At 40.1% G+C, this 21,090-nt stretch overlaps 1 protein-coding gene across 1 annotated transcript in view; it reads left to right on the forward strand.

The window, feature by feature from the left end:
- Positions 1-21,090, forward strand: part of RAB3C (RAB3C, member RAS oncogene family) — a 208,733-nt gene that overhangs the window by 173,979 nt on the left and 13,664 nt on the right. The window contains exon 3 of the mRNA XM_069492485.1: positions 13,590-13,714. Coding sequence (XP_069348586.1) covers positions 13,590-13,714 — 125 coding nt within the window. The remainder of the gene's footprint in view (positions 1-13,589; positions 13,715-21,090) is intronic.

The following is a 21,090-nucleotide window of genomic DNA, read 5'->3' on the forward strand; positions in this document are numbered from 1 at the left end:
TGCTTGTGACAGATGAAGCCTCCACAATAGTTGGAGAAATAAAGCAACCTAGATGTTTGTGGTGTTCCCAGAGCGCACAGGCTGGGGCAGCCTCCTAGCAAAAGCCAGCATGATAGAGCTGTTGCCCCTCCTGGAGAGGAGCTGAAAGCCAAGCAGGGTGAGAAACACTCAGCTTCTCCCCCTCCTCCCTTTCTCCAGTCCCCTGCCAGGGTCTGCTATCGGAAACCAGCTGGCAAGGCAGCCAGGAAAACACAGGCCAGCTTCCTGCCATATATCACACAGCACAGGGAGGGTGAATATCACATTGAGGAGCAAATAGACAAATGATTGACATCTAGAAAGCACCGATCAAGAGGCAGAAGTGCTTCTGTTGGTACAAAAGTCCTCTGTGTGCTTTCTTCATGTGTGTTTTCTTAGAAATTACTTTGTTTTAGTTTAGTTTGGTTTTGTCTTAATTTGAGATGTGATCACTACTAATTAATAGGATCTTCTCAAAAAGCTTGGTAATATTGGGTAGTTTCTTCTAAAGCAGTAATAGAAGGGCACATGTGTGTTTCAAGAATGGATGGTAATATACGCATGAGATGCATCTCCTGTTAGTTGATGTACTGCTCTTAGACATCAGTTGTAGCCTGCCTTCCTCACTGATTTTAATGGTAGCCTTCTGGAATTTCCCCCCTCCAAAATGGTGCACCTTTTATACCATTTTGGCCTCGTCTGTCTTTAAAGAATATGGTGTGAACATGGATCATTCTGATCATACGGAGGCATGAGACCAGAACTTAATTTGAGCATCTGAACTGAGCATGAGGTTTAATGAACCACTTCTCCACGGAGCGATAAGGTGTATTAGCAAAAGTGCTGTGGCTTGCATGCACAACCTGCAGCTGATCCCATCACAAGATGCATTATTTGACGTGAGACCTGAAAGACTGAATAGCAATTACTCTCTGCAACCGAGGGCAAATGGCAACTGTTGAGCTTGGCCTTTTCGTATTTTCTGGTTTCCTGAGGCCAGAGTTCTTAGCAATGACAAAACCTCTTTGCTCTGCTTCATTTGAAAAACACTGTCATTTTAAAGGTTAGAGTGTGTGTGTGTGTGTGTGTGTGTGTGTGTGTGTGTATGGGTGTATGAGAGAGAGAGAGAGAGAGAGAGAGATGATTTTATAGTGATTTTTATGACAATCAATAGAAAAATGCTGCAGAAACAATGGGAGGCATTAAAAAGCAAATGTAGAATTGAAAGACAGTAGGTAGCTCTGGCTCTTCCAAATCTGTTTTACCAAAACCTAAGGCCTAGGAAAGGACAGTGAGTCCATTACTTGGCCCTGAGGATAATCTTTCCTTGCCTCCCTCCTTATCATTCTCCTCTCCTGCGCTCTCTTCCCAAGACCAACACTGGCTGGGACAGCCCCTCACCAACACCTGCCCCTTGCCCTCACCTTACCCCAGGGTGGGCTGAGCTGAACTCACACAAGGGAAGCAAGCACTGATGATGTAGCCCCAGGAAGAAGCCTCAGAGCTGCCCGCCCTCCACCGCCCTGCAGGAAGCATCACTGTTGACAGATACGGTGCCCAACCCGGCCTAACCCTTCAGCCCCTCTGAAAGCCCCCAGCTCTTCCCCCCAGGAACCCCCAGCCCCAGTCCAACACCCACAGTCTTCTGTTGCCGTCTACGTATCTCCCTGACATGGAGATTAAAGCTGACCTGAGACTTACAAACACTTGAAAACCCATGATTATATTTTCTTATTTGAAATGACTGACTTTCTGGGCTCAGTACCAACAAGAGGTAGTAAGAGGGGTCATAGAGAGAAAGCTTTACTTCCTTTTATGCTTCTTTTGTGGCAAACAGGAAAAAAAAACTACCTCTTACAAAACCTTAGTGTTCAGGAAAAGAGAAAGGGAGGGGGGACTGGTGGAGGGAGATGCCCAAGAATAGAGCCTGGGGTCATAAAACGGGTGGAAGGAGTTGTACAAGCCTAAAGTCCCACCCCCTTCACTGCCCCTCATCCCTTCCCTGTCCCAGTCCCCAGGTGGTTGGAACAACCACCACAGTTTCTAACTGAAAGCTACCCCCCTTACTCTGCTCATTCTACCATCAACTTTTCAAATCAGACTTTCTCTCTCCAGTGAACATAGCAGCCTGAAGATAGGGGCTATGCCCTGCTTATTTCTGCCCTATTAGATCACTCCAAGTGTGGTATGAAAATCAGCAGCGTTGGCATGACCTGGGTGCTTGTTAGAAAAGCAGAATCTCAGGCCCACCCCAGACCTCCCAACTCAGAATATCCAGGGGTGGAGTGCAAGGATCTGTTTTAGCAAACGTTCCAGGTGATTCAAATGCCTGCTGAAGTTTGGAAAGCAATACCATATGGTGTAGACACCAGTGTGTTGTGCACAGTATTTGTTTGATAAACACTTGCTGAATTGAATGGAGCATATTTGCAAGATCAGAGTGTGGAGCCAGACTGCAAGCTCCCTGAGAGCAGAGAGCGTATCTTTCTTCTTTACTGCTGTCTCCCGAGCTCCTTGCAGAAAGCCTGACAATGCATTTGTTGAGTTGAAATAGAATCGGATAGTATTGTTTTTCGTTTGCTCCCACTTCAAACTTTTTTAATTAGAGATTACAAAACAGCAAAGAAAATCACAATGAGTATTGTTTAGGGAATGATTTTGAAATAATGTGTCACTACCACTTGGATAACTAATGGTATCAGTTTACCAGTATTACTAATGTCTCCCATTCATGTATGCTCTGTGGTTTTCAAAACTCTTCAATGGACATTTTCTCATTTGATCCTCAAAAAAATCTGGCCAGATGATGTGTGGCCTTTGTTGTTCTCTCTCATAGAAAAGGAAGCAGAGATTCAGAAAAGCTGAGAAAATAGTCCTGGTTTTCCTTATCAAGTACAAAATCTAGAACCCAGGACTTTTTTTTTTTTTTTTTTTGAGACAGAGTCTTACTTTGTTGCCTGGGCTAGAGTGAGTGCCATGGCGTCAGCCTAGCTCACAGCAACCTTAAACTCCTGGGCTCAAGCGATCCTACTGCCTCAGCCTCCCGAGTAGCTGGGACTACAGGCACGCGCCATCATGCCCGGCTAATTTTTTCGATATATATTTTAGTTGTCCATATAATTTCTTTCTATTTTTAGTAGAGATGGGGTCTCGCTCTTGCTCAGGCTGGTCTCGAACTCCTGACCTTTAGCGATCCACCCGCCTCGGCCTCCCAGAGTGCTAGGATTACAGGCGTGAGCCACCGCGCCCAGCCCTAGAACCCAGGACTTTGAGCTCCTACTCCATTGTAATGGTTTGTATTCCAATTCCGTTATATGTTATCTGAGTGTTTCTGGTAACTCACCCTAAGTAAGTCTTCATTTTACAGTGTCTTTACCTGAAAAATGGGAAAACAATAGTGTCTACCTTACAGGATTGTTTTAAGAATTAAATAAAATAACAATAAAAATAAAGCACTTAGCACATTGCCTGGCACAAAGTAAGAGTTTAATAAATGAAACTACTGTTTTATTATTATTTATTTATTATATGTTTGTATTTACATATGTATAATTATTATATATTTATGATTATTTCACCACACTGACTCCAACAGAGTGACAAGTACTCCATGTGTCATGTGTGGGTCAGCAAGGGCCAGGGGCTTCCTAACCTCAGAAGGGATTCCTTGCTAATGCGACAGGACACTTAAGGCATCCAGTCTGACGTTCATGACTGGAAGTGTTCCTCACTGCTGCCCTCCAGTAGGTCTGTGCCTGTGCTGATGATTGGTGTCTCCACTGTGGTCACAGTGCTTAACTGCCCTTTCTCACGGAAAGGTTGCCTAGTCATTCCAGACATATGCCTTCTTTCCCTCAGATGTTATTGTTAAGTTGTTATGGCTAATTTTTTAAAATATAAGGTAGAATCCAACTTTTATCCAAATATAAAGTAAACCTATGTCAAAGATATTATTTAACTTGGGACTTAAAGATGGAGCCAGCAAGATGTTGCACAGGCTCAATGGATGCACACATAGAGGCAATCAGAAATGCTAAGACACATTTACCAATAGTTGCAAAACGGGTTAATATCCATGGGGCAATAATCAATTGCATTCCAGCAGACACAATCATTTGCATTTCTTTCTTTCTATCAGCAAGAACTCATTTGTATTATTATCAGTTTTCTACCACTTAGGGAGTTGTAAAATAGCAGAGAGGATGAAAAGCAGAAATAACCAGAAAGGTACATGCTGGACAGGACTCCCAGGCATCTTTCTTGCCTACTTTGAAGTCTTTCATAGTCTTTTCTGAGTGGGATCTCGAAAGAGTAGTCTAGTGTTAGAGGAACAGCGGATGTAACTATATCCAGTTTACTTATTTCCTTCCCTAGAAAGGAGGTTTCACAGTCCTAGGCTTCAAAAGGCCTGAGTGGTATGTTTCTTTTTGTTCTCTTTATCTCCTCTTAATATCCTCTTCTTCTTTTCCTGAAGATCCCATTTCAAAGTTCCACAGACTCCAGACTCATGGTCCTACTTCTTCTCCTTGGAAACTTTACCTCTCCCAGAGGAGGAGGAAGTTCCTTCCGCGTTGGTTCTGTCTTAATATCTCACAAACCTCAGTGATTAGCCTTTGGCTGAATGTGTGTGGAGCCTCTCCTCTGCTTAGCCACTAGGGTTGTAAAGGAAAGGAGAAGATTCTGGTGCCTGGGTGAGGACAAAGCAGGTACTGGATTCTAAGTTCAGCTTCCCCTTCAGCAAACCTGATTACCTTATCATTAACCCAAGAAGCAAGCCCATCTTGCCAAAAACCATTAATTCCCCTGGGAACAGTAAAATCTTGTCTAATTTGAGGAAAGGATATTTCTATTAACATGCCTTTGGGCTTGCCCTTCGTAAAAGAATAATCCAGGCATTCTTGAGTGAGGAACATCTTACCCTTTTCTAGGCCCGACTTCCATTCCTCTCTCTCTGTTGTCCAGAAGGATGATCCTTACTTAACCAAGTTGTTGTTTTCTTCTCTTGCATAGAAGAAAAGAGATGTCCAATTGTGTCCATCACACATACGGTTTCAAAAAATAGAATTTGACATTTTATGAAATAAAAAGGAGATCAGAAGTTATAAAAGAGGCATGATAGAAATGGGTCTAAGGTTAGATTTAGACTAACAATGCAGAATCAAAAGCGGTGCAAAGTAGTTTCAGGACCATGTGGATCGAGAAGACTACTTCTGGAATTCTTTAAATAAATTCTCAGTATTGGCTCTCAGCAACAGACTTACTGCAGAAAGGCAGATCAAACAGATTCTTCCAGCATATCCAGTTCTACTCATGCCCATACGCAGCTGAATGAGCCTCCTGGATGTACAGAAATTCAAGGATTTTTTTATGTTTTTATGAGATACATTATTTTTTTATTTTAAAAGATAACCAAATGTTTAGGATATGAATTTCTTACGAAGTTCCACATTCAATAAAATGTAGTCACTTTCCGTCCCTATGGAAGCAGACAGCACATTGTAGAAGAGCATTCCTGGGGAGACTTGGGATGTGACCCACATTGGCTACAAAGTAGTTGTGCCACGTAAGTCAAGTCACTTCATGTTTGGAATCTCAGATTTGTCTGCAAAATAAAGAAGTTGGACTAGGGCACCTCCAAAGCAACTATTCCACTATGTTGAGGGGCTAAGTTGCTCCTGAGGTGTCCTCATCCGACTGTTGGTGCTGGATCAGTGAGGACTTCTCCAGGCTGTAATGAATAGCTGGTCACACAGATGGCCTTTGCAGCTGTGTGTGTGGCGGGGGGGCGGGGTACTTGCCTTCCCTTACCATGGACACTGTCAGGTATAAAAGTTTCTATGGAAGAACCTGCCAGCAACTCATCCTAAAAGGGGCAGGGTGGGGCATTGATATCACAAAAGATGGTGATTCTCTTCCTGTGCTATTTTTATTTTATGCTTATTTCTGAATTACCTAAACTTCTTAGATATTTTTGTTACATTCAGTCTGTCATTCACTCTCTTATTCCATCACTAATTCAAAGTTACTGTTTGAGTGCCTTCTGTGTGCCACATATGTTGCTGAATACTGGAGACATGATAGAGAACAAACAGTGGAGGGGTCTGCCCTTATAGTCCCTATAGTCCAGGAGAACAGAGATACGTGGAAAATCCACAGTGAGTGACGTGGGCCCCAGGTGGGCTCACGGGAAGGCACCTAACCCCGAGGAATATGTGTCCTGAGACCAGATGGAAGAGAACGAGAAAGTGGGACACAGAAGCCATAAATGGCACAGGTGATGGCTTCAGGTGATCTCTTACAAAGCTAACGCAGCTTAGGTTCAGTGGTGTACAAGTAAACTGGCTCTTTGAAAAAAGGAAAAAAATATTTAACAATCAGTGCTTTTGAGCTGTGAGCTCGAGACCACAGTTAAATTTTGGGCCCTTTACTAGGACAAACTCCTCTAAGTGCCTTAGTAGGACTCCACAGAGCAGGCTCTGAGACAGGAATTTGCACACAAGCAGTTTATTTGGAAAATGCAAGAAATATCCACAGGAAAAGGGAGGTGAGCTGTGAAAGGGAAGACAGCCAATAAAAGGTGTGTTTTCAAGCCAACTACCATTATGGTAACTAGAGCTTAATCCTGCTTAAAAACTCTGGGAATTGGTGTGGTAGCAACCTGAGGAGAAAGGGAGCCGGGGTATTTATACACCAAATCCTGTCAGTCATTGGCTCAGGTCTGCTCCTGGGCATGTCATTTCCCTATTATATTTGACCTTCCCTGATGACTTTCCATTGCTTTAGAAAAAGCTATAGAGCAAAGAGATGCAGATGCTGGCAGTTGGAAGTCAGCCAGTAGGCACAGAAGTGGTAAGGCCCGGGGAATATGCACAGCATCTGCCACAAAATATCCAGTACCTCATTCTGTATTTGTAATTTGCAGTATTTTCTTAAATTGGGCCCTCAAATTTTTACTAATTTTAAGCCTCACAAAACCTGACACCACCCGTTCTGATAGGCCTTAGTTGCTGAAAATACAGCATGTATGGGAAAATCAAAGAAATTCATAAGCCCATATCAGAATTGGAGGGAGGGATGGAGGAGAGCAAGAGATGAAGCTAGAAGCTAGAAAGGTGAAGCTGGAAAGGTGAGCCAAGGCCACACACAAGAAGGGCTTTATGTTAAGCTGGGCTTTTCTAGGTTTGGCCGAGAACTTAGCTGGGCTCCTCACAGCTTCTCATTTCTGGGACAGGCTGACAGAGCAACACCTTTCTGGGATGGGCTCTTCTCATGATGAAGCACAAGAACAAAAGAGGGTTGATGGAAACTCATGGTACCTCTGATCCCTATTACACACAGCAGCACACATCAAATCTCCTTATACTCCATTGGCTAAAGCAATTCACTTGGCCAAGTCCAAAGTCAGTGGGGCAGGGAAATGTAGTCCACCCACAGGGAAGGACGCAATGACTAAGTGAGGACTGTAATCTACTACTGGATTTTCACCACAATGTTAATGGTAGGAACTGAGATTTCTGATCATTTTTGGTTTTTCCTTTAGCTTTTCTCTGTTGTTAGAAGTTTTAATGAGAATGCAGCGATTTTACCAAAAAATGTAAACCTGTTTCTTTAAGTAATAAAAGATTATATCAAATATTGAAGAGCATTTAAGAATACCTTTTAAAATTTTTCCTTTTTTAACCCATTTATTAAATGAGTTAATGTACATACTAATATAAAAGACTTAGCTCCTCAATTTCCTAAAACTACCTATTGTTAGCATTTATAGCATATGTAAATAATCAGGTTTTATTATGTTCCTATTTCTGGTTCTTTACTACGGCTCTGCCATTTTAAATTATTTTTAATTTTGTGTGTCTCTTTGTAAACCACCCGCAAATACTTTGTGTTATTAGATGGGAAACAAAAAAAAAATAGATTATGTAAAAACTAAAAAAGAAAAGCAGTTGGAGGGAATCATCCCACTAATGCTCAGCCCTGATTACACATACAAATCACCTGGAGAGAGTGTTTTTAATACCGCTCGTGAAGTCCCTAGAGATTCTAATTTAATTGTTCTAAATTGGGATAATTTTTAAAAGCTCTCTGAAGGTTGAGAAAAATGGAGTAAATAAATGATTGGATTTAAGTGAAAAAAATAATAGCAGGGCCAATCCTATGTGATCAACAATAGCAGGTTGGGAAGCTTCCTTACAAACTTGAAGTGTGCTGTGATACCAAAAAGCCAAGGCTCCTAATTGTTGACGAGAGTAAGCGAAATGGGTGCAGTGGAGAAACATTACCCTCCAGAATTAGAAAGGGACTGTTCTTAAGATCCATCCGAGCTTCACTGGCTGAGGAAGAGTGAGTCATAGTCTCTCTGGTATCTCATTTTCCTCCCGTACAGCCCACATCAGACCCTAGGAGATAATAGCTCTCGTGGGGCACTGAGATGTGCTTTGAGGAGTGTGTCTCAGAACATCGTGACTAGCAAGAGCCCATCACTCCCTACGAAAAGGGGTTGAACTCATAGGAAATTACTTATATACCCAGAACAGGAGAGAAGGAATTCTAGAGATATTACAGGAATTTGGTTTGTTTGTTTATAGCTCTCCAGACTTAAGTCATGGTAGTCTGTGCAGAGTATAGTTATTTATGTGTAAAATATCATAAAATATCAAAAACTCTTTTCATATCCCTCTATCTCATTCTACCTTTTTTCAAACACTCCACTTTCATATTTGACAAGAACTGAAATGGGAGTAAATTATGATTCCTCCTCTCTCTCTTTTGAGATTATATATAAACATTGAGAGAAGGTTTGGGTTGTTTGTTTCATTTTATTTTGTTTTAGCTAAATAGTTAAATAACAGGTTTTTTAGTAAGTATGATCTGGTACTGGTAAGGTCTGAGTTAACTGCTGTTTGAAGAGTAACCATGGTGACCAGCATATGGCTTCTGATTCCATTAATCTTGTGGAAATTAACAGTAAATCCCAAAGGATCTTTTGCAGAGATTCAGAAATAAATCATCTTTTTACATGTATATTATGTGGTGACACCACTCTCTGTGATAGTCCCTCTAATGAGGTGATTGGAAATTCATCCCCCCATAAGAGATTTTTACAAAGTACAGAAAATGGCCAGAAAAGTAAATACATAGAAATACTACATGAAAGAAAGATTTATTCAACAAACATGTGTCATACCACTAACAGATATACCAGAGGAAGGCCATTTACTCCCAGTTAAAAATTCACTTATGTAAAACCTCATCCTCGAGATATGAACTAAAGACAAAATCTGAGATTCTTTAATGAAAAAATTCCAGTTATTATTTAGATTGTAGGTATTAGAAAGGATGAGTTGAGCTGAATTAGAGGAGCAGCTGGCTGCCCAAGCTGAGACTAATGTGTCCTATTTGTGAAGAGATGTCGGCCCTACCTACAGTGTGGCCCTACCTAAAACCGTATTTGGCCTACCACAGAGTAAGTAGGAAATATGGTAGCCCCAGAGTAAGTAGGAAATATGGTAGCCTCATTTTACATATGAAGTTACTAATACTAAAGAATTCAGAATGACTCCCCCATAATTCACTTAGCATTAGAGTCTTCTTCAAACTGACTGAATAAATTGTTATGATTCTGAATTGGAAGGGATGGGAATTGAATTACTATCCCAACATTCTTCTGACCCTAATTCATACTAAAGTGTAGATGAAAAACGCACAATTCTGAGTCTTTCTCAACTTATGGGGTTTATACTTCCTTATCTCTAAATTCTCCTGTGTTAAGGGAATAACTCAAGCTCTTACTTATTTCAACCTAGATCCTCATACACAAAAGAAATCAACAACACAATAGCATTTTACAGTTTCTAAAAAGCACAATTTTTCATTTAAATCTTTGACATTGCTATGTGTCTTATCACCAAAGGTTTATTGTGATCACTGTGCAGCAGAACGAAACGTGGATTTCATTGCTCGTACATGCACTACTTGGTCATAGCTGCTTATATTGGCATTACCTCAATTGAGTAACGCAATTGTTGATACATGCATAGAAAGTTATTGTGTATGCAGAAAGGTGTATAAATTTGATATTAGTGATATGAATACTCATTTTAGAGTAATGACCTTCATTTTATGTTTTCTTGCAAAGTAACAGCCTACTGCTCTACAGGACCTAAGAAGAAAAGATATGAGCAAAGTATGTTAACTTTTATTATTGAGATAGGCATGACATGATTATCTACTATGCATGAAGCAAAACAACTAAAGGCAAAAAAAAGTTCTAAATCTTTCATCAGAATACATGAAAGAAATTTCAAAGCAACAAGAAGCTGAAGTGACTGACATGTGTCAAGCAGGGCTATTGTTAAGATGTAATGACATAGTTTAATTTGCTACATCTTTTTGTTCTTGGCTGACATAAATTAATTTTTATCTTATAATTTATGGCATCTTAGATTCTATGGTATGTGGTAATTCATGAATCAACCAGGGTTGTTCTGATCACTTGTTTTTGGTGGTGGGACTGTGCCTAAAGTTGCCTTCCCTGCTCTGTTGATGGAGAACGACATCAGGAAGTCCAAAGTAATCAAAACTAAAGCCAAACACTGAGCATTTGCAACTCTGATTTCAATCTTAAAATTAACCAACTCTGATGGCAAATCAATCTTTTGTTCACCTCAGCACAAATGCCCCAGGACTGCAATTTTTATTTCATTAAAAAGAAAACTGCTCTCCCTTGGCTCTCTGAGCTTTCAAGATAATGATTCTTTATAATTACCTGGTAGTTGTAGAAAGTATTAATTTTATATCATTTCCTTGGCAATTTAGAACATTTGAGGAGGTTACATTAAAATATTTCTCGTACAAAAACAAATGGGAAAGGGAATGATTCTGATATTGTCATGGCCAAAAAAAAAAAATCATGTTCTTCTTTTCATATGTTTTTATGAATTGTTGAGGAAAATGTTGTGTATGCATAAATGTGTAATCTATCACAGTAGCCTAAGACTCCATGGGTGATCATGTCGGTAGAACTAAGATACTCAGATATGTTGAATGGTAGAAGCAAGCGTTCCATTAACCTGACTAATGGACTCAAATCAGCTAGTGGATGCTGAGTTATGTACCTTCTTGACCTTCATAAAAGTACCTACAACAATGGAAAAACAAGCACCACATGTACTCACCATTAAATTGGTACTAACTGATCAACACTAATGTGCCCATATGGGAAGTAACATTCATAGAGTGTTGGGCAGGTGGGAGGGAGGAGGGGATGGGTAAATCCACACCTAACGGATGCAGTGCACATAGTCTGGGGGATGAGCATGCTTGTCGGGCAGTGCAAAGGCGATTTATGTAACCAAAGTATTTGTACCCCTGTAATATTCTGAAATATAAATAAATAAATAAATACTACATGCTGGGTTGAGTTTATACAGTCAGGGGTGCAGAAAAACGAGTTAGCTCAGGTCAGAGGAATGCTAAATTTCCTCAAGTAAGTCTTTGTCCTCAAGAAACTCAGTAAGCCCTCTCATTTATACCCTGGCCCCAGCTCCTTCCTTACATAGCTGTGACACTATCCTGTGAACTTCCATCACTAATATCTTCCTGGGTATCTGATTTCTGGCTGTGCCATCAGGATTAGAACTTTCTCCATTAATATACAGACTCTCTTCCAAGGGCCCTTCCAAGTACAGGCTAGCTCTTGGCTTGTAAGGCCAATAGGAACAGAGGGATAATGGAAAGAAAATTACATAAGGAAATATCAGATTTGAGATCCTTTAAAAGAAACTTTGGACTTTCTTTGTGAAAATATATAACATTTGAGATTCAAGGTATATCCAAATGTGGGATTTTTTTTACACCTTAATTCACTATGAATTAATCATTTTTTCACAACTCCACATATAAGATGCAGTGAGGAAAGATATAGAGTTTAGAATTTCTGTCTTTATTTCTCCAGGCCATGGATACATGCTGAATCTCACTGTTGCTAAAGGAATATAACATTAACTTAGGTATCAGAATTAGAAAGGTCATATCTCCCAGATTTTTCTGATATAACATGCTGTGTCTCTGAGATGTCCAGATAAAACCAAGAGTATATTTCATCATTTGAAAACTTGTGTGTACTTGGTTCAGGGGAATATTCTGGAATAAAACCCTATGTGCCTCTTAGCTCTTTCCTTTCTTCTCAGGAGGGAGAAGCAGTGATTATATCTCAATTGAAAGTTCTCCTGCTGCAGTTTAAAGCTATTTGTTTTTTATTCCCTCTTCAAAGCTGAGGACAGCTCATCACTATTTTCTATTCAAAAATCCTGAAGGACTTGACAATTGTTAGTAGAACCATTCCCAAGCTTCTCTTTTAACACTGCAAATATATTCCTTCAAACTTTAATCATTTATTTGGGTTTCCAACATTTCAATATTCCTCTCCTGACCACCCACTGGGCAATATGTCTTTCCCACTTATCTTAGACTGTTGTTCTCAAATAACATGGCCAATATAAAGGGAGGATTAAAGAATGTGGCTTCCTCTCACCTTTCTCTCTGGATGACAATAAATGCGCTAGAACTTCACTTCTCAAACTTTTAATGAGTAGTATGGAAACATGTTTAGGAGCACAGGCTTGAGAGCCATACTGCCCAGGTATGATTCCCAGATCTGCCACTGCACCAGCTGAGTGACCTTGGGCAAATTATTTACTTAACCTCTCTCTGCCTCATTTTCCTCAACTGTGAAATGGGATGCTAATATGTCCCTTGAGTTAGTCTAAAGATTAAATTAATGTGGCATATGTAAACCTTTTAGGACAATACCTATAAGTATAAACTATTTTAATTATTATCTAATTTTCAGAATCAAAAGTTGGGGTTTTGGCATCATTACCCATATTCTAAATTCTACATATCCCATTTATAGCAACTTAAAATGCCAGCTCATGGTATTATAATCTTGCTTCTAATCAATCTGACATTTTTCTCTTAGAAATGTAAGGTATGAGTATATCACTGCTCATGATTCCTTTTTCTTAAAATTATCATTCCCCCAGATTTCCTAAGCCCTAATTGCCTTAGTTCTTCAAGTTGTTATTATGATAAAGGAAAATAATGTTTTTGTGTGATGGGTTATAAATAGATTGACTAGTTATCTAAGTTTCCCTGGAACTGAGTGGTTTCCTAGGACATGGGACTGTTACTGCTAAAACTTGCAAAGTCTTGGGCAAACCAGGATGGTTGGCTACCCTAGCTGTAAAGATATTACCTAAGGTGGGTATAGAAGAGGGAAAAGAAGCAGCAGTAGTAGTATTAATCTCATCAAATACAAAAGAGTTCTTAGTACCCCACCAGCGTTCCCTTGATTTTTGACTCATGTAATCTCTGATGAATATCTGAAAGGTGAAATTGCACTGAATTAATTAATTCTAAATGTCAAGCATTTATTTGGGCTTCTTTTTTTTTTTTTTTTTTTTTTTTTTTTTTGCTGTTATAATCATCTGTGGAATATATTTCTTCTCCTTCATTTTATGCTGTTCTTCTTCTCTCTGATCATTTTGTGCTTGTTCCTTTTCTTTTAGGTCAACTCAAATCAAAACATACTCTTGGGATAATGCCCAGGTTATTCTGGTTGGGAACAAGTGTGACATGGAAGACGAGCGGGTCATCTCAACCGAGAGAGGCCGACATTTAGGAGAACAGCTTGGTAAGAAACAAATTAACAAATTAACCAGAAGGTGAGCTTGGTTCTTAGTTGTAACACTGTACAGAGTCCCAGCTAATTGTCAGGATGGGATTAATGAAAAGTTTGTCAACCTGACAGTTGGAAGCAACACATCCTCCACAGGCAGATAGTGCATTTTTCCCCATTTACTGTGGCATCATTAGAATTCAAGTGCAATTACAGAAGCAAAAATGATACCTAGAATTTTGGCCTTAATACAAGGTATTCAAATTCTTATTCCATAAGAAACACAGTTTATGCCTTGGGACTATTTCTTTGGCTTTCTTCTCCATACACAATATTTTGCATGGAGTGAGCCTCTTATTTTATTGTGTGATTATTGTTGTCAAGTTTACAATGGAAGACGATGATGGCACAGAATAGGACATATCCTAGATTCTAGTTCTAGGGACATCACTGATAAGACAAGCTACTGGTACAAACCTCTTTAAGACTCAAGTACCTCATCTCTCAAGAATGAGTACCATAACCCATGCCTACTTAACCAAATCCTTGTAGAGAAGATCAAATGAGACAATAAATATGAGAGGGCTTTAGAAAAGCAAAGCCATTTCAGACACAAAATATTGTATCTAAAGAGAAAAATTCTGTAGTGAATATGGTAGAGTTTCAGTGGAAAGGAGGGATTGATGAGTGATTCATTGATTCAAGACATTTTTACTGAGCACCTATTATATTCCATTGTACCATTGTGGAGATACTTGAGTCCCTGGGCTCAAGTTGCTCTCAGTGAAGTGCGGAGACTAGATATATTCACAAGAAAGCAGAAAGAACAACACAACAAAAACAGGCCAATGAGAAGATGATGAGCCAGAAGGCAGATGCCAAGAGGAAAGCAACAGGGAGAGGGAGGCAGACACAGGGAGGGAGAAGACATTGCTAAAGACATGGGAATGGAGTGTGATAGGAGGCAGATATACAGTGGAGAAGACAACTGGAGAGCTAAGATGTGGAAATGGCCAGCACCCCAAGGAAGAGGTGAGTGATGGGAGGAGATGGAGAACCTGTGGATGAAATGGCTCAAATGGTCTCTGAAGGAGAGCAGAACTTGAAACTACAAAAGACAGGAGGCATTATGAGTAAGGGCACAGTGGAGCATGGGCATTGAGATGAGCAAAAGTTGAGAGGACAGTGAGTAGAAAAGTTAGAGCCTAGCATAAAGTTGCAGAAATGAATTGTAGATTTGGGGAAAAATCCCAGCCCTAAGATGAAGGAGTTGGAATTTTTTGTTCATTTTTTTCTGTAAACCACTGAGAACATTGAACAATTCTTAGCAGAGTCTGACTTTCCAACCTTTTTGACCAGGATCTGGAGTAAGAAATACATTCAATCTAGCAACTCAGTGCATAAATATGTAGAGAGAGAGACTGAAACAAGTTTCACAAAACACATTTTAACTTTACTTGCTGAGATTCACTGTATTTTCTTTATTAATCTCTTTCTTCTTCTTTTTAATGATGGTCTCAACCCACTAAGTTGATCCCCAATCCCAGTAATGTATCTCAATTTAAATCTGAAAAACATTGCTGTGCAGGGGGTGATTTGGGATTATTCTGCTGGTGATGTACAGCATAAATTGGAAAAGCAAAGACCCTCTCAATGGGTCACTCTTTCCCTCATAACTGAACTATGTACAGTCCACTCTGAAAGCCTGACCATTTCCTCACGAGATTAATGAGCTCACTAGACTAAAAGCTATTACTGGATGACCACAAGAACCTTCCACCTAATGTTCTTAGAGCACCCATGGTGATCTAGAGCTGATGTATGGTCTCAGTGTGGCTGGTCTTGGGCCTTTATCTTCTCTGTCATAGGGCCTCTTCCCATTCCAGCAATTAAATGTTTTAAGAAGAGTTTGAAAAACTTGGAAATCTTTCTTTGGTCCTCTGAGTACCTCAGAAAGATAGGAATGGAGAATAGCAGATCCCTAAGGAAAGAGAGAAAGGAGACCTAGGAGAGGGTTGGCAGGATAGCTTCCTGAGGCTGCCTCATCCCCCCGTGTTTTCTTAACTAGCCAGGAGCATACCATGTGTGGGAAGAAACTGCTACCGAGATGTAGGCTGTCTGTAGAAATACAAATGAAAACTGTTTTGTTCCAAGACAAATAGATTAGAGCCAAAAATTGTTTAATGGCATTGGTACAAAAGAGGCAAGTAACCAGCTACATTTTTTTACCACTCTAGTAAGTTACTTGGGTATTGAGAAGAGCAGGCTATGAAAGGACATGTTAGAATAAGGGCAATGCATCGAGAGTGACTTTCTTTATGACTTCACTGATGGGCACACGCAAACCCTTGCCCTTCAGCCCACAGATGTGGCAAAGTTCCTGAAACTGTGAGGCAGGATGTTTTATGCTCCTGTGCAAGTTCTTCCAATGGTTTCTAATTGATTTTTTGCTCCCGATTCAATAAAAACCCAGCTGTTGTCATAGCAACCAACACATGTGCTTTCTTGCAGAGTCATTTACCTCCTTTAATGTGGTTTGTTCTCCTCATGACCACACACGCTTCTGCAAACGATCATGAGAGAGCATTTTGTATAAAAAATACCACTCTTACAATCTAAATTTAAAGATTTTAAAGGTCTTTGCTTTGTTTTTTAAAATTACTGGTAAAATTCCTTTCTCTAGAATATCATCACATACACACAAGGATTAGGCATTGTTTTGTTTTTAAATGTCATTACCACACCTTGGCAGATGGCTCAAAATAACAGCTTTATCGATCTGGTTACAATTAATTCTCCGTTGTGGATTGTTATATCTGTTAATTTGCTCATTCTAATGAGAGTTTCTGATGCAACCAAGTTGTAGCTTAGTTCTTGAAAATTCTTGTATGGCAGCTGTCCTTGCCTATCGAATTTAGTTCCCCAAACATTTATCAAGTGTTTACAACATGCCTGGGAATGCAATGAAAAATAACCCTACCTTCTAGGTGCAAACAATGAGCATTTTTCTGGCCCTCCCTTTCCTGACTATTTTGTTGTATTGGGTCCTATTGAGCACCCTCCCTGCGACCTTGGCTTCTATAACATGGTGCGCTCTGTTCTCCTCCTCCCTCTCCAGACACACGTTCTGTTTCCTTGGTAGACTCTTCTTCCTCTTTCTATCTCTTGCACTTTGGCTTTCTACCCTTGGCCCACCACTCTTCTCTCTATATACCCTCCCTTGGGTATTTCCATCCATTCCAAGGTCTTAACTCCACCTACAAACTTATAACTGCCTTGACCTCATGCTGGAGTTTCAGGTGCCTACATCCACCTGCCAGCTGTGCGTATTCACTACTGATTTGGGGTGGTCATCTAATCACCTGCAGCTGAATCAGCTCGGGGTCTTTTCCAAATGCACATTCATCAACCCAAACTGAGGCCTGCTGCATCAGAGGTTTTGAAGTTGAAGCCTAAGGTATACATTTTTAACAAATACTTTTGTGACTTTTATACCATAGTCAATTTTTAGAACACTGGCTTCCATGGTAGGGAGTTTTTGGAGAGGGGAAGGAATTGTTGCCAAAGCTCATCATTATCTTATTGCTGGTATTATTTTCCCATGCATGTTTTAAGCATTTAGTCTATCTGTAGGTACCTATAATAATATGTAAGAATGTTTTGTGGTTTTTATTTTATATTAAATTTATAATATGGCAATAATATATGTAAAATCTCATAATTTAAGTTTTATATGTAAAACTATAAAATGTTAAATGAGAAAAAATTGAGATATATAATTAGAGATATAAGTTTTTCTAAAATAGAAGTAATTTATCTGGGAATAAGAACAAAGAAAGAAATTTATGGAGGGGAGTGGATTTGTATTGCCTTGAAATCACAGGTGGAAGCAGAATACTTGAACCGTTTCTAGAAACTCTGAAAGGGCAGAGAGTATAGAAACTCCTAAGCTTCCCAAAGATGTAGTCAGAGAAACAAAGACTGCAGATAAACTAAAATTGCTTCTGAGGAGGAATGATTATTAATAATTTGTAAGGTGCCAGTTTTGAAGTGTTTTTAATTTGCATTAGTATTTCTTCCTAAAGCAAATAACACGTAATATTCCCAATTACTCTTCCTTCAAACAAGTGTCATAATATCGTGTGGATGTATGTACCGATCCGCTGCATTTTGCCGCCTCGTCTAGCATAGAAACCCCATGAGAATGTCTGACAACCACAAAACATTCTTACACTTGGCCATCTCTCCAAGGTGTACAATTTGTCTCCCCTTCTTTTCCCACTTAATGACTTTTTTGTTCTGATTATTTGTCTGACAGATATTTATTAAGCACCTACAATGATTTTGAGAAGTCATAAAACATGTATCTTCCCTCTCTCGGAGCTTAGAGTGTGATCTATATATTAGTGTATATGTACACTCAGGTGTTACAGACACTCACGTGAGCAGGGCTGGGACACATCACTCCCAGTGCAACCTGAAGGAGGAAAGAGGGGCATGGAGCTATAAGTGGGTAGTGGCTTCTGTTTTAGGAATTTGAAGACTGACAAAAACACACCTTCTATATCTATGACATTTCTATTCCATCAAGGGTAAGAGTTTGGGCATCTTGCAAACAAGATGATGGAAGTGAATGAAATATTATAGCCCAGCCAGAAGAGCCTACCTCCCTGGATTTTAGTAACCATGCTTCTGATTTCTGCTGAGTCTGAGTGACCCTAGGGTGCCTGAGTTGGAACTCTGACTCTGGGATTCTCTGATTTGTTCCTATGAACCTTTTAGTGTAAACCACCCTGGTCTCTCATTGCCAACCCAGGCAAGAGAGAGAAAGGCAGTGACTGCAGTGTGGATTTGTGTAGTCCTGGGAACGCTGAACTTTTGGATCCATGTGGTCTGACCCTAAACAGCCAGATTCTCTTTATATATTTTCCACTGAGGAAAGTTAAAATAGCAGCATCACACCTTCCCTGACTGCTAAGCCACACTTCAATCAGCACGTTTCAATTGGCACACCCTTGAGTTACACAATAGGTCTTAACTGAATTTAGTTTTCTGCCTTAAAGTCCAGAAGGAAATTAGGGCATATGTAGCTGGTAAACCTATTTACACTCTGATCTTGGACCCTGCAGTCTTCCAGTGATCCACATAAATCAGTAGAAGATGCCAGAAAAATAACCAGATCGTTATTAAGGATAAATTCTCTAAAATGCAATCTTAGTCAAATACATAATTTCTCTTTTCAAAATGTGCCCAGATTTCTGGAATTTCACCAACTAATAAACTGGAAAACTCCTTAGCCACCTGTCCTGCGCTTTATAAGAAACCTCTGGAAAATTCTTGGTGCCTCCCTCTCTGGGCCTTAAAAATTATGCTGAGATAGTTACCACTAAACTGTAAAGCAATTTCTAAGTACCTTTAGGGCACCACTTCAGAGAAGCTACAATCAGGACTACTTCAGGCAGTTCCCTTCTAAATAACTGAAAGTCAAGGTATTAGGGAGTGTGCTATTTTATTTGTTTGTTTGTTGCATTGAGACCACTGAGATTGAGAACAGAGATGTCTGGAGCCATAGCTGGGCCTTAGAGTGTTGAGGGGACCTCACTTCTTTCTTGAAACATTCAAATCAATCAAGACCAGGGCTGGGGCAGGGAAACAAATCTAGAAGGAAGATCTGATCTAGAGTAAGAGTTCTCAACCTTGGCTGCATGTGTTAATAACTTGGGAAGCTTTTAAAAATCCTAGTGCCCAAGCGGCATTCCCAAGCCACTTAAATTGGTATCTCTGGGAGAGGAGCCAGACAACAGTACTTTTTTTTAAAGTCCTAGGTTATTCCGAGGTGTAGACATGATTGAGAACCACTGACCTACAGGCAAAACGAGGCAAATTAGCCCAGAGAGCCAGTGGAAGGCAACTGTATTGGTGCAGTCATTCACGGCTGGGCGCCTGTGCTTCAGCCCCACGGAGCTGGTCTTCCAGCAGGTGCCAGGCTGGCCCTAGCCTGGTTCCCATGTGGTCAACAGGTACATATATTCTAAAGAAGGCTTCTGGAGATCGGAAGTGGAATGTGAAGTTGGGTAATAGAGCATAATGAGTAGGTGCAATGCGAATTTAGCAAAGTCTGCTTGGAATTGCATAACTCTTTTTTTTTTTTTTGAGACAGAGTCTCACTCTGTTGCCCAGGCTAGAGTGAGTGCCGTGGCGTCAGCCTAGCTCACAGCAACCTCAAACTCCTGAGCTCAAGCGATCCTCCTGTCTCAGCCTCCCGAGTAGCTGGGACTACAGGCATGCACCACCATGCCCGGCTAATTTTTTCTATATATATTTTTAGCTGTCCATATAATTTCTTTCTATTTTTAGTAGAGATGGGGTCTCGGTCTTGCTCAGGCTGGTCTCGAACTCCTGAGCTCAAACGATCCGCCCACCTCGGCCTCCCAGAATGCTAGGATTACAGGCGTGAGCCACCGCGCCGGGCCAGGAATTGCATAACTCTTTGAACTGAAATAATGAACCAAATATTCTCTTTCCAAACGACAAAAGATCATGCTAGAAGTTTATTTCTTTTTGGGCGACAGGAGATAGATGCTTCAAAATAGAATTAACTGGTATATTACAGTATTTTGTTTATTTGTTCCTTCATTCATTTATTCAATATTATTGAGCACCAACTATTTAGGCCAGGCACCAGGAGTAAAGAGATAATAAGACCAAATTCCTGCCCCCCGGGGAGATTCTAGTCTAGTGAGGGACCCATAAACAATGACTTTTAAAAGATAATATGTGTCAAAATAGAGGTGTAGACTCAGTGTTAAAGGAGCTCATAAGATTAAGAATATCCCTCTGTTTGGAGGCTCTGAGAAAGGTCACACAGAGGAGACCATGTCTGAACTGAGTCTTGAAATATGAAAAGGATTTTAGTAGGTAGACAAGCAGGTGATGGTCCCACTAGGCAGAAAAAATGGCATTTGGAGAGATGCAAGCCTGGGAAAGTTTGTCTACCATGGAGAGCCCTGTCTGCAGGGCTGAAAACCTGGGGCTGTCTCCTACATGTGCTGGGGAACCAGCGCTGGGTTTAAAACACTGGATTGATGAGATCAGAGCTCACTTTAGACCAATTACTGTGGCAGTGTTCCCCAAACTTGGGAATTTAAGATCCACTGGGGTACAGAAAGAAAATATTCATCCATCTACTTATTTGTATCTCAACTTAAAATTATTTCTCAGTTACTGAGTATGTTTTATATTAGTTCAACAGTACATTATATAATTTATATGAAGAATTCATGTATTAGAGTAGTGTTGAATCTTTTTTAAAAAACTGTAAGGATTATATAATTTAAAATGTTTGGAGACCACTGGTTAGAAGATGGATTTCAGGGGAAGGACAAGAAGCA

This window comes from Eulemur rufifrons, chromosome 17 (assembly GCF_041146395.1).
Source record: "Eulemur rufifrons isolate Redbay chromosome 17, OSU_ERuf_1, whole genome shotgun sequence".
Taxonomy (NCBI): Eukaryota; Metazoa; Chordata; class Mammalia; order Primates; family Lemuridae; genus Eulemur; species Eulemur rufifrons.